The 14,523-nt window shown below is 39.5% G+C and overlaps 1 protein-coding gene across 1 annotated transcript in view; it reads right to left on the bottom strand.

Moving 5' to 3' along the window:
* LOC133292371 (NADH--cytochrome b5 reductase 1-like) overlaps positions 1 to 9,209 on the bottom strand; it is a 36,155-nt gene extending 26,946 nt beyond the window's left edge. Inside the window, exons 1-4 of the mRNA XM_061490777.1 lie at positions 9,029 to 9,209; positions 7,986 to 8,127; positions 7,727 to 7,817; positions 7,546 to 7,623 (exon numbers count right to left, since the gene is read on the bottom strand). Of these exons, the coding sequence (XP_061346761.1) occupies positions 7,546 to 7,623; positions 7,727 to 7,817; positions 7,986 to 8,127; positions 9,029 to 9,137 (420 nt within the window). The 5' untranslated portion in view covers positions 9,138 to 9,209. The remainder of the gene's footprint in view (positions 1 to 7,545; positions 7,624 to 7,726; positions 7,818 to 7,985; positions 8,128 to 9,028) is intronic.
* Positions 9,210 to 14,523: the final 5,314 nt, after the last annotated feature.

The following is a 14,523-nucleotide window of genomic DNA, read 5'->3' as shown; positions in this document are numbered from 1 at the left end:
ATCAACGATACCTCCGTGCGAAGGTTGGAGTTGCCTTTGTTTGATGGGGATGATGCTTATGGATGGATCCATAGAGCTGAGCGTTATTTCACCATTAATGGCATTCCGGAGGCTGAGAAATTGTCATCGGTCCTAATTGTTTTGGAGGGTAAGGCTCTCCATTGGTTTCAATGGTGGGAGAGTCAAAATCTGGGAGCGAATTGGGAGCAATTCAGGTCACATGTGTTGAGGCGATTTCAAAGGGTCACTGCTAATTGCACATTTGCACCATTGTTGAGGCTGAAACAAGATGGTAGCGTGAAGGAGTACAGGGAAGAGTTTGAGAGGGTGGCTGGGCCGTTAGGATATGCTAATGGCAACATGCTCAGGGACATATGGTTAAATGGGCTGAAGGATGAGATAATGGTGGAATTGAACATCCGTGGGCGTGATTTGGCTTTAGCTGAGTTAATGGATCTGGCCCAATTCGTGGAGGAACGTAATGAGGTTTATGCTATAGGCAAACACAATAGTTGGAGTGGGCTGAGGGCCCAGACAGCTGTTAATGGAAAAGCCCACAACCATTACCCAAATAATTATCCTCTTCGTCACACTGAGGGTAAATATAGTGTTGGCACGCAAGCTACACGCGTCCTTGTTAAAACAAGTCACGGACCGACTACCTTATCCCCAAATCAGAGTTCGAGCCCTAATCGAGTTGGGGAGAGCGTTGCGAGCACCGCACGGACAAACTCACGGCGTCTGTCCAACGAGGAATGGCAGGAGAAGATGGCGAAAGGAGAATGTTTCTACTGTCACGAGAAGTTTGTGAGGGGCCATAGGTGCAAAAACAACAAGCAATTTCATCTCCTTCTGATAGAGGAGGATGACAACGAAGATAAGGGAAGTGGTTTACGGTGTTCAGATCATCCAGAGGAGGTTGACGAGCGGGAGCTCCATCTCTCCTTGCACAGTATTATGGGATTAAAGTCGAATCAAGCTCTCATGTTGTGGGGTAGCATTGCCCAACACCAGGTGGTTATTTTGATTGATTGTGGGGCCTCAAGTAACTTCATCAGTCCTAAGGTTGCTCGAGTGGCAGGGCTATCTGTGAGTTCAACACTTCCATATGTAGTGGAAGTGGGCGATGGCCATAAGGTGCGATGTCAGGGTGTGTGTAAAGATGTCACGATTCACATGCACGGGGTGGTGATTAGGTTGGATCTCTTTCTATTTGAACTGGATGGAGCGGATGTTGTTCTTGGATTGGACTGGCTTAAGACATTGGGAGAAGTGAAGGCCAATTTCAGGGAGCTCATCTTACGGTTTGATGACGATGGTAGGGAAGTGTTGGTACAAGGGGATCTTTCTTTGTCCAAGGTGGTCGTTTCTTTAAAATCGATGCTGAAGACGTTTGAGTCTGAGGATGAAGGCTTTGTCATCGCTCTACAGCCTTCTCATAAAGAAGGGGATGAGGGTGTGCAACAACGTGAGATTTTGGGCGAGTCTGTGTCTAGTTTATTTACAGAATTTGACACTGTGTTCACATTTCCTCCAGGATTGCCCCCTCCTAGGTCCCATGACCATGCCATAGACCTGATTCCAGGTAATACCATTCCCAATATTCGGCCTTACAAGTATCCACACCATCAGAAGAATGAAATCGAGAAATTGGTTGGAGAGTTGTTGGCTATGGGGCACATCCGGCCGAGTACCAGCCCTTACTCGTGTCCGGTTATTCTTATCAAGAAGAAAGATGGAAGTTGGTGTGTATGTGTTGACTACAGGGCTTTAAATAAAATCACTGTCCCTAATAAGTTTCCGATTCCAGCCATCGATGAGTTATTGGATGAAATTGGTGGTGCTCAAATATTTTCCAAGTTGGACCTCAAATCGGGTTATCATCAAATACGAATGCGTGAAGAGGACATTCCTAAGACGACATTTCGGACACATGAAGGTCATTACGAGTATCTTGTAATGCCTTTTGGTGTTTGCAATAGACCTTCTACCTTTCAGGCTCTCATGAATGAAGTATTGCGTCCTTTTTTACGCAAATGTGCTTTGGTATTTTTTGACGATATTCTTATTTACAGTAAAGACCCTGAAGCTCATGTTGATCATCTGCGAGCTATCCTTCAAGTTATGAAGGATCACAGTTTATTCTTGAACCGTAAAAAGTGTGAATTTGGACGGTCCCAGATTGAGTACTTGGGTCACATTGTTACTACGGCTGGGGTGATGGTGAATCCCACTAAGATTTCTGCTATGCTAGATTGGCCAGTACCACAAAATGTTAAAGGGTTGCGAGGGTTCTTAGGGTTGACTGGTTATTACCGCAAGTTTGTCAAGGACTACTACGGCAAGGTAGCTCGTCCTTTGACTGTGTTGCTTAAGAAGGATGGGTTTCAGTGGCACGAGGAAGCCCAAGTCTCTTTTGATATGTTGAAAATTGCTATGACCACAGTACCTGTGTTGGCATTGCCGAATTTCTCCCAAGAGTTTATAGTTGAAACGGATGCTTCAGGGAGAGGAGTGGGTGTTGTGTATTGATCTGTGTCAGAGAGTTACAATATACAGAGACCCTAATGGGCTTAAGTGAAAGGCCCAAACCTAATCCTAATACAATCAGAATATTTACGGATAAGACGGAATCCAATCATATCTAATAATATCTAATCATATCTAATCATATCATATCTAATATTCTAACACTCCCCCTCAAGCTGGTGCGTATATATTATGAGCACCAAGCTTGTTACAAATGTATTCAACCCGAGGACCTCTAAGAGCTTTAGTGAAAACATCTGCTAGTTGATTAGACGAGTTGACAAAAGCTGTCTTGATTTCTCTTGACTGAATCTTTTCCCAAATGAAGTGACAATCAATCTCTATATGTTTGGTCCTCTCATGAAAAACAGGATTAGAGGATATATGTAGCGCAGCTTGATTATCACAGATGAGTGTCATGGGTTGTTTCTGTTCACAAAGATGAAGCTCATGAATCAACTGCTTTAACCAGATCAACTCACAGGTAGTATTTGCCATTGCACGATACTCAGCTTCTGCACTAGACCGAGCAACTACAGGTTGTTTCTTGCTCTTCCACGAAATTAAATTTCCTCCAAAGAAGACACAATAGCCGGAAGTAGATCGTCTGTCCGAGGGTGATCCTACCCAATCAGCATCTGAATAACCACAAATTTCTGTATTTCCCTGATCCGAATACAACAAACATTTTCCTGGTGCTCCTTTGATGTATCGGAGGATCCTCACAGCAACATCCCAATGTGAATAACAAGGGGAATCAAGGAACTGAGTAGCCGTACTGACAGCGAAAGAAATATCTGGCCTAGTCACAGTAAGATAATTGAGCTTCCCAATCAGCCTTCGATAACGTCCAGGATCAGATAACGGCTCCCCCTGTCTGGGCAATAACTTAACATTAGGATCCATGGGTGTATCAACTGGTTTACACCCCAACATACCAGTCTCTTCTAGGATATCCAAGGCATACTTCCTTTGACAGATAGAAATGCCCTATCTAGATTGCGCCACCTCAATTCCCAAGAAGTAACGCAGCTTCCCAAGGTCCTTTGTTTGAAATGCACTGAATAAATGTTGTTTTAACTGACGAATTCCGTCTTGATCACTTCCGGTGAGAATGATGTCATCAACATAGACTAACAAATAGATGCACTTGTCAGGAGATGTAATCCTATAAAATATAGAATGATCAACTTTACTGCGGATTAAGCCAAATGCCTGAACGGCATAACTGAAGCGACTGAACCATGCTCGAGGAGATTGCTTGAGACCATATAAGGATTTTTGAAGACGACACACTTGTCCATACTCCCCCTGAGCAACAAAACCAGGTGGTTGCTCCATGTAAACTTCTTCGTGCAAATCACCATGAAGAAAGGCATTTTTGATGTCAAGTTGAAGGAGTGGCCAGTGACGAACAGCAGCAAGGACAAGAAATAGGCGGACGGATGCCATCTTGGCAACAGGAGAAAAAGTATCCTCATAGTCAAGACCAAATATCTGAGTGTAACCTTTGGCCACCAAACGAGCTTTGAGGCGATCAACAGTGCCATCAGGACCAACTTTGACAGTGAATACCCATCGACATCCGACTACTGACTTTCCGGGAGGAGCAGGAACAAGATCCCAGGTGCCATTGGAGTGAAGTGCTTGCATTTCATCAATCATCGCCTGACGCCAACCCAGATGAGATAATGCTTCACCTGTGGTTTTAGGAATAGAAACAGACGAAATACTAGAAACAAAAGTAAAATGTGGTGAAGAAAGTCTATCATAACTCAAGAAACTATAAAGTGGATGAGGGTTACGAGTGGATTGAATACCTTTGCGAAGGGCAATGGGAGTAATTTCTGATGGAGGATCCGGAGGGGAAGAGTCGACAATAGCAGGCGGTGAGTCAATAAGGTTCAAATCGCTGGAGGCGCAGTCTGACGACGTTGATAGGTGAGAAAAGGACGGTCTTCAGGGATGGAGGCAATGGGCTGCTCCTCCGGGATAGAGTCTCCTGCAACTGGTAAAGACAAATCAAGAAAAGGAACAGGAAGAACTTGATCAACTTGTGTTATCTGAGATGGGATAGAATGAAAAGGTTGTTGATTAAGGAAAGTGACATCAGCCGAGACAATATAACGCTTGAGATCAGGAGAGTAGCAACGATAGCCCTTTTGAAAACGAGTATATCCAAGGAAAAGACACTTGAAGGCTTTGGATGTTAATTTATCTTTTCCTGGAGTAAGATCGTGAACAAAGCAGGTACATCCAAATACATGTGGAGGTAGAGGATAGGAAGGTGCTCCCGGAAATAAAACACTATGTGGAACTTCATTATGTAGTACGGAAGAGGGCATGCGATTGATGAGAAAGCAAGAGGTGATTATAGCATCTGCCCAAAAACGAAGTGGAACATTCATATGAATTAGTAGGTTACGAGCAGTGTCAACCAGATGCCGATTCTTACGTTCGGCCACTCCATTTTGTTGTGGAGTGTGTGGTCTGGTGTAACGTCCCACGTTTCTCCAAAAAATTAGAAAACTCAAGAGACACATTCTTTTGCATTATCACTTCGCAAAATTTGAATAGAAGCACCAAATTGAGTATTATCCGTAAATATTTTGATTGTATTAGGATTTAGGTTTGGGCCTTTCACTTAAGCCCATTAGGGTCTCTATATATTGTAACTCTCTGACACAGATCAATACACAACATATTATTTTATATTCAAGATGGTATCAGAGCTTCGCCGCCCCCCACTTTCTCTTGTGGCGTTTCTTAGCACAGGTAGGCCGAGCCTGTTGCATTGTCCACGCTTCAAGCCCAATGGGCTCTCGTGTGAGGGGGCGTGTTGAGATATATAGTCCCACATTGGTTGTATGTGCAATTAATGTGGAGTTTATAAGGTCTTGGGCACTCCCACCCTTTGAGCTAGCTTTTGGGGTGGTGTATCCAAGGTTCTTTACAGTAACAAAGCCTATTAAGGTATACCAAAGACGCAGCCAAAGGACACTTGATCATGACGTGGAAGAAGTCAGCCAAAGGACACTTGAGGATGACGTGGAAGAAGTCAATAGTGAGGACGTGGAAGAAGTCAGTATGGAGGACTTGGCAGCTGATGTGGTGTAGGAGAGCATGATGGAATAAGCAGTTACGGGTTTGGGTGGTGTAGTATGCGTGTAATGGATTGTAATTTGTTATATGTAATGGGAAGGTGAGGAGAGGGGTATTCAGTCAGTTAGTGAGTAAGAAAGAGGAGAGAATAGAGCACTCTCGAATTGCTCTAATTGTAACAGAGTTCTATTTCTTTTATTACTTCAATATCAGTAAACCATTACAGAGTTCTCCTTAATTTTATTCTCAGTTGTTATGTTAATTGACCATTGTTGCTGTTAACATTACATTTTCACAGGGAGAGTATTGGCGCTAGTTGATGAGTCTTTCAACTCTTCTAACTTTTTGGAAAGAGATATTTTTTTTTAACTGAAGAAAAAGTAGAAGACACAGCAAGAAAAAACACAATGAGCAAGATGCTCCTAGACTGAAGATATTTCTTCAAGTCCTTTGCGTAAGGAGCCTAGGGAATAATATTAAACAAGCATAACCCTCCTAACTTACATTCCACTCCTATAACTACCCACTACTCCAGCCAATAACTACCCCTCTATCATTTTCCTCAACCATTCCCTCAACCTCTGTTAACTGCCTCTGATTTAACTTCCTCTGACTTGACTTGTTCCTACGGATGTAAAGCTATTTGAATGGTTGAAGCTTATGTCATAATGGTTGAGGGACTGGATCCCCATCAGTTTGTAACAGAGGCTATGCCTCCATTGATTCAATAAATTCTGTAGAATTTTTGGGGTCTCATCATTCAGAAGTATTCTATGTTCAACCGTATCAATAAATCATATTTGTGAAAAAACAACTCAGACAAAAAACTTAAGTTGCTGGATCACCAGTAGTCAGCATGCAACATTACTCGCCTCACAAGTTGATAAATTAACTGCCATAAAAAACCTACATATAGCACAGCAATGTATTTTACTAATCGTTATAGATGTTAATTAATTAAGTATATTCCAATAACAAAGAATTGTAACAGTTAGATTTTATTAAAAAAAATTATTCAATTGGACTATGAAAAAAATGCATGCACCAGTATGGGAGATGGCAGTAGCAGGCTAGCCCTAGGGAAATATACACTAATGATATTCATGTTGGCAATAATTGATAGTATCAAAGTAATTGGGGCTGGTGAGCAGTGATGACAGTAAGTATTATGTAAAGAACCAATTAAACCCAAAAGCTTAAACTATTGGGTGAGGCTACATTAATAGTTTTATATATCTATAACACGTCCCGTTGCCTCCTCACACGAGAGCCCATTGGGCTTGAAGAATGGATGATGCATCAGGCTCAATCTACGTGTGTTAAGAAACTCCACAAGACTTAATTAATTATTAATTAAATAGGGGGCGGTGAGGATCGAACCTGTGACACCGAGGCTCTGATACCATGTAAAGTGCCAATTCAACCCAAAAACTTAAGCTATTAGGTGAGGTTACATTAATAGTTTTATATATCTCTAACATATTATAATTAAACATATAAAAACAGGAATACATATGTCCCTAGGTATGTGTTTTGTGTGAGAGAAAAAGAGATTACAGATTCATAATCTTCACAACCACAAATTTTCATAGAAATGTAGTATCACTTGATTTTGAGATTGAAAGGTTCATATGGCTGATAGTTGAAGAAATAAATCTTGTCAAAGTTTTATTTAAAAAGGAGGGTTATGCTTCAAGAATTTTAACAAGGAGTATCAAGGTATACTTACAATAAACAACAATTTTGTTGATCAGACTAACAACTTTAATTATTAATTTGGCCAACTCATTAGTCATTACAGTTCAACCAAAACTCCCTTGCTAATAGGTTAATAGTTAAAGTGTAATAGAAGCTAATCTAACAACATCTACCCAATAAATTACTTGGACAAATATTGGGAAAAATTTAAAAAACCTTTGGTCCCTTCACAGCCATGTAATCACCTTCACGCATCTCCCGAAAGTGATGAGACATCCTTCCTTGTGGATACATCTAATTATTACCCAAACAATATAGTAGCAAAACTCAATATGTATAAATAAAATATAAATTAACAAAAATAAAATACTGAAAAACAAAAGTCAGTGGTAGTAACCTTTATAACCAATTCAAAGTATCCAACGTCGGTATCCAATGTTGTAGGAGTATATGGTTTGATGACTTCTTCACCAAGACTATCTTTCCCTCTGTAAAGTAGACAAAAGGCATTCAAGATGAAAGCATTATAATTGATCAAACTGCCTTCAACGAGTGCGATCCAGTAAGCCCGATAAGCTCATCGTAGGGTCTTACTAAAATGAATTAGGCACTGGAATCATCAAAAGAATTGGACAAGAGAAACAAGAAATTCAAACCTGCAGCTGATATGTTGTCCAATAGGAAGTCCCAACACTGAGCCAGGAGTAGGAAGATCAAATCTGAACGTAGCAACATTATGGCTGAGTTGAGTGCGTTTAACAAGTTTAAATTCCTTGAAGTTCTCAGGATCCAGGCACCCTACCAAGAAACGTAAAAACTTTGTTTATTGTTGAGAACCAACTTCTCCCAAAGGCATGACTTATTAGGGGATGGTTTATAAATAGTTTTTGGAAAAAGTATGTATCATTTTAAAGGAAGTAAAGTTGTGTCATTTTAAGTGAAAGAAAGAGATAGATAAAGGAGGAGAGAGAGTGGACAGAAAAAAATAAAGGTATGGGTCTCATCTCTTTGTGAGAGTGAAAGGACATAAGTTGTGTTATTTAAAATGACAAACACTTTTCCTATAATTTTTATATCTAACAGACTAACAAGACCCATTACGCAACGCAAGTCATAATGCATGGTCCCACCCTACTTTCAACTCTTCTCTAGTCATAGAGAGACTCTAATACTATCTCTCAAGAACCAACTTTATTTCAATTATAAGTTAAACATAGTGTAATTGCAAAGGATATTATAACAGACGATAAATAACAAATTAAAAAGCTAAGATGTTATAGTTTCTACATTATAGTAAAAATGTACAAATAAAATTGCCATTTTAAGAACAAATTAAATCCAATAAATTTCCTCCATGATGATACGACTAAGTAGAAATATTCTGCAAGCATGATTTTCCAATTAAAAAACATAGCTTTTCTTTCGTTAACTGACTTCTCTTAGATCTCTATATTTGTCCTGTGGCAAATCATTTTGCAAAGGCAAGGACATTATGCCCCTCAGCAACCTCACATGTCACATGTGAATTTGACACATTCACTTGCTTTTTTGTTAAATAAATTAAGACCAAGGCGAAACCCATTTCGAAAGAAATCAAAACAACTCGACCCATTTGAAAAATGGAGGATCAACCATAAAAAGCAATAAAGTTGATGGCATTGAGGAAACGAGAAAGAAAAAGAAAATATAAAATGGAAACCTTTAGGCTTCTTGGTGACATAGTAATAGTATGCAGTGCCACCAACAATGGCAACAAGAGCAACAGCCATGCTTATCATATCTACCCTGTGACTCTGCAAAAATTCCATTTTTGGAGATCTGGGATTTTCCAAGGACGAATGGGTCTTTGTTCAATTTGCAGAGTGGCTATGGATTTTGGGTCAAATTGGGCGGCACTGGTAAAAATGGAAGAAAATTTCTTCGATTTGCAACAACAGTCTGCACTTTGCACGCACGCGTCAGTCTCCCTCACAAGTGTCGTGGTATTTTATTTTATTATTTTAACTCGTTTGTGATGCACGGACTGAAAAAATTGATTTATTTGTCTAGTAAGAGTTAACAAATTTTAAATAAATTTTTACATTTGAATTTTAGAAGGCACAATTATTAAAAAAATAATTAAAAAATAAAATAGATAACAGATTTGTAACTTAATATTGAATGTAGTCTATAATAGACTTTAAAAATGTTACATTAATGACGTCAAACTTCTTCCTTAGCAGTTGTGTTCATACTCAACTTTCTCTTCTACGGCAAGGTGCCTCCTACTCTACAAAGCACGGACACGCTCCATGAGAAAAAATTTGCGTGTCGGACACGTGTCTGACTCGGACACGCATCCGACACGCGGTCAACATTTGGGGACACGTGGTCAACTCTTCGACACGTTTTTCGGACGCGCGGTCAATTTTTTTGGACACGTAGTCAACGCTCGGACACTTTTTTTTAATAAATTTTATTTTTATTTTGTTAACTAAATATAAAAGAAATAATTTATAAATTAATTTTTTTCTATTATGAAATTTGACATGAAAAATTAACAAAGTACGAAAATTTATTTATATTTATGTTATGAAATTTAAATATTTGATTAGTTATATGACTTATTATGGACTCTTATATGTATTAAATATAAATTATATTATATATATTAAAAATTTATTTAATATCAAAACGTGTCCCAACGTGTTCAAATATGACATTTTTTAGAATTTACGTATCGTGTTGTGTCCCGTGTCCGTGTCCGTGCATCATAGCTCCTACTTCAGCAATAGAACAAATAAAAAAAATTGATGTGGTCAGTATATTGTATTAATGATATAGAATATAGAAATAATAGTTTTTTATCTATGCGTTGCACAAAGAAAAGAAGAAACCAAATTGTTTGTCATATAAAAGTTAACGCAAATATTCTTGCATATGCAGTGACATCATAAACGTTTGTGATTGAGATTTTATTCTTATAGCAGAACCAATGGGCTTTTTGACCCTTTTGCCCCTCATTAATTAATTAATAACCAATTTGCCCCTGATCAAGAACTATCCACCAACCTGCCCCCGTTTAGTTGACTACCTTGCTGTTTTAGTCGAGCAAATGGTCAATCTTCAGAAAGTGGACTACCGCAAATTTAGTCGACTAAAAAATCATCTTAATCGACTACACTTTTGGGATATTTAGTCGACTAAGTATCGATATTTAGTCGACTAAATATCGACTGAAACCCTATATTTTCCATGTTTTCGGTCTCATTTCGATTGTTGTTGTTGTGTAAACCTAAATAGCTCCCTTTGTTCATGTGTAATCCTCTCAATCCGATTGTATTTCATCCCACCATCTCTACAGACCTAATATTGTGAAATCATTGTCATTGCCCAATTCCAAACCCCAAAATCCGAACCCAAACCCCCAATTTCAGAACCCAAGTCCCAATTTCGTGAGGAAGATGAGCACAAGTCCAAACATGTATGTGACAATGATCTACTATGATGGAAAGCATTATGAAGGCCCCAATGGTGTTCAATTTGAAGGAAAAACGAAAATGTTGAAAATCAAATGGGGCACTACATACAATGAGTTAAAGGAGAGAATTCAGCAAAAATTGGGTTTGCAAGGCAGCCAATGCGTTCAACGGATGATTGCCAGGGTAGAGACAACAGTTGGTAAGGATGCTATTTACTACATTGGTAACGATATATGTGATGATGAAGATGTCGAATGTGTCATAGATGCAATTGTTGACCGAAAATTTCAAAATTTTATTGAGATATATGTTGAATTAGATTGTGGTCAATCTTCATCTGCACCCATGCATACAAGAAGTGAACCGTATTTTGGTCATGAAGAAAGAGTAGTCGATTTATCTGCACCTGCACATGTCATAAGTCAGATAACACTGCGGGAAATAGATGAGGATGAACAGGATGCCGATATGGACAGCGATGAGGACGGTGAACCTGAGAGTGTTATTCCACTAGGTGACACGTCAGATACTGACGTAGAGGGTGATTTCGACGCTGACACAAGCTCACCATCCCCGGGTTCGCAGGTTACGAGACCACTTCGTGTTGACCCTGTTAGCAGTGGTAAGATTTGTTTTTTAAAGATTTAATTTAGCAATTATTTTTTTTGTTATGAATGGTATTGACGGTGGCATTATAATGCATCTGTAGGTTCTGAGGTCGAGCCATTTTGGAATGAAAGCTCACATTATACCTTCATTAATTGGGCCCACCCTAATGATGAGACGGAGATATTGTATGGTGACGATGATGATCACGGTGGCTGGCAATTAGGGGATCCTTTATATTTGTATCAGGAGTTTCGTAGCAAATCTGAAATGCAACATGCAGTCAAATTATATTGTATGAAGGCTCACCGTACTGCCGTTGTGGCAAAAAGTGATGACCATAGATTTGTGATGAAGTGTCGACACCATAATGATGGATGTCCCTGGTATGTGAGGGCATTGTTGCCGAAGAATGGAAATACTTGGGTGGTTAGTAAATGGGTTAAAGAACACACCTGCCTAAACCAAGGTCTTACCCGGGATCATAGACAGTTGGATTCTGATGTGATATGTGCAACCATTATCAGTATGTATTATTCGATATATCTAACTTCCTAAGGTATGTTAACGTTAATCAGTTTGTATTCTGACTGTTGGCCGGTGTTTTTTTTATATAGGTATGTTAAAAGAAGATCCATCATTGAAGCCAGTTCTTATTCAAGAAAGGGTACAACGTTTGTATGGATACAACATATCTTACAGGAAAGCTTGGAAGGCTAAAATGAAAGCCATTGTCAAGTTATTTGGCGACTGGGATAAATCGTATGCATTCTTGCCTGGTTGGCTGACATACATGACGCAGGTTAATGTGGGTTCTGTGTTCAAGATTGATACAGACCAATGTGTTGATGAACGTCGAGTGTATACGGATAAGGCTGTCTTTCACCGAGTATTTTGGACCTTTCACCAGTGCATTGAGGCCTTCAAATATTGTAAACCCATAATCCAAATTGATGGCACGCATTTGTACGGTAAATACAAAGGAACTCTTTTGATTGCAACTTCACAAGATGGAGATGGTTACATTCTCCCTATTGCATTTGCTATTGTTCCTCCTGGTGAGAGATTGGATGATTGGTCGTGGTTTCTTAGCCTCATGCGTTTTCACGTCACGCATAAGCATGGCATTTGTCTAATATCCGATCGTCATCCCAGCATCATCAGGGCTGTAAGAGATCATGCCGGTTGGCAGCCACCATTTGCGTATCATGTGTTTTGTCTACGCCACATCGGAAGCAACTTTAACACTAAGTTCAGAGATGTGGAATTAAAGAAAACCCTGATGAAGCTAGGTACAATCTTCTTTTTAATATGTACAAATTGTATATAATTCATCCTTTTGTATCTAACGCATCATTTTGTATTTCAGGGTACTTGAGTTCAAAGATTAATTTTGATATCAGATTCCAGGATTTTATCGACAGTAACCCTCAAGTAGCTTCATGGATAGATCAGATTCCCAAAGAAAAATGGTGCATGTCTTACGATGAGGACGGTCGGAGGTTTGGTCACATGACGACTAACTTATCTGAGTGTGTGAATAAGGTCCTGAGGGGTGCACGTAATTTGCCTATAACAGCATTGGTGAAGATGACTCAAAGTAGACTTGTTGAGTATTTCGTCAAGAGACGTGAAAAGATCCAAAAGGCAAAGGCAAAGGGTTGGAGAATTGCAAAAAAAGTTGAGGATATCATCCAAAAAAATGATCAATTAACAGTGAGCCTCCGTGTGCGGGTTTTTGATAGGGACCTGCAGCTATTTGAAGTTGAGGATGCCTACAATCAATCAACTCATGATGCAGGTGACATAATGAGGGTGGACTTGCTCAATCGCAAATGTCAATGTGGACGGTTCACATCTAGAAGATTCCCTTGCAGTCATGTCTTAGCGGTGTGCAAGGTAGAAAAGTTGAACCACAATGATTATTTTGATCCTGTGTTCTCAATTGCACAAATTGATAAGGTATATGCTGCTCATTGGTATCCAATGGGCAATGAGTTGTTGATTCCACAAATTGATGGCCCAACCATTATCCCAAATGCATCTTTGGTACGTGCACAAGGAAGACCCAAATCGTCAAGGATACAGAATGAGATGGATTGGGTTGAGTCTCAACCGACAAGCAGTCAGAGTAGATGTAGCCTGTGTAAGCAAATTGGTCACAACAAACGTACATGTCCTATGAGGATTCCCAATACAAGATGAATTGCGGAGGAAGCAGGGGAAGGGCTTAATGTTTTGATGGTTTAACATTATAGGCATTTATGGTTTTATATGCTTGTATTCGATGTCTTGATGTTTGTATTTGAATGTAATGACGGTGCTATGTTTGTATTTGATCTCATGATATTTGTATTTGACTCATCTTAGTTTTTTGACTCGGAAATTATGCTCCCTAAGTCACACTCCCTTAGTGGATCAGTGTAGAGTGGAAACCTAGGGCAAAAAACATGTGTAATTCGGATTTGGGGTCCTAAACCAACAATTTAGTCGATTAACCTGTACTGGTTTAGTCGACTAACCTAGTCGATTAAACCAGTACAGGTTAATCGACTAAATTGTTGGTTTAGGACCCCAAATCCGAATTACACATGTTTTTTGCCCTAGGTTTCCACTCTACACTGATCCACTAAGGGAGTGTGACTTAGGGAGCATAATTTCCGAGTCAAAAAACCCATGTGGACATTAAATTCCTAAAACCAAGTCGTATGTTGTCATAACGTTTGTTTACGGTTAACAATACAAGATGTAGCCTTTTTGAACACATGTACTGATTTGCTGTGATGTGTTATGGACGAATGTGACCTGTTCAATATTGTTTTGTGCCGTGATGATCAAATTGCTAAAAAGGTTCCATTCATAAGTTATACAATATTGAAATGGAACTAATTCATTACACAACATAACATAGATCCAAAAAACATAACAATTCTGCGTTCATTAAAAAAAGTTACATTACATCAACGACTTAAAGGAAATACATGAACAAAACACAATAACATGATGTACACCCTAAATCTACTCGTCATCCCCGTCTGTGTCCGTCTCCGAGTCGTTCTCATCTGACACATGACCCCCATCCCCTGCTGCCTCAGCTACCTCACCACCTCTTGCAAGCTCCAGACGA

The sequence above is a fragment of the Gastrolobium bilobum genome, unplaced genomic scaffold (genome assembly GCF_033153095.1).
Source record: "Gastrolobium bilobum isolate Gb01-03AN ecotype WA unplaced genomic scaffold, APGP_CSIRO_Gbil_v1 utg2134, whole genome shotgun sequence".
Taxonomy (NCBI): Eukaryota; Viridiplantae; Streptophyta; class Magnoliopsida; order Fabales; family Fabaceae; genus Gastrolobium; species Gastrolobium bilobum.
This window is presented reverse-complemented; position numbering and strand designations above follow the sequence as displayed.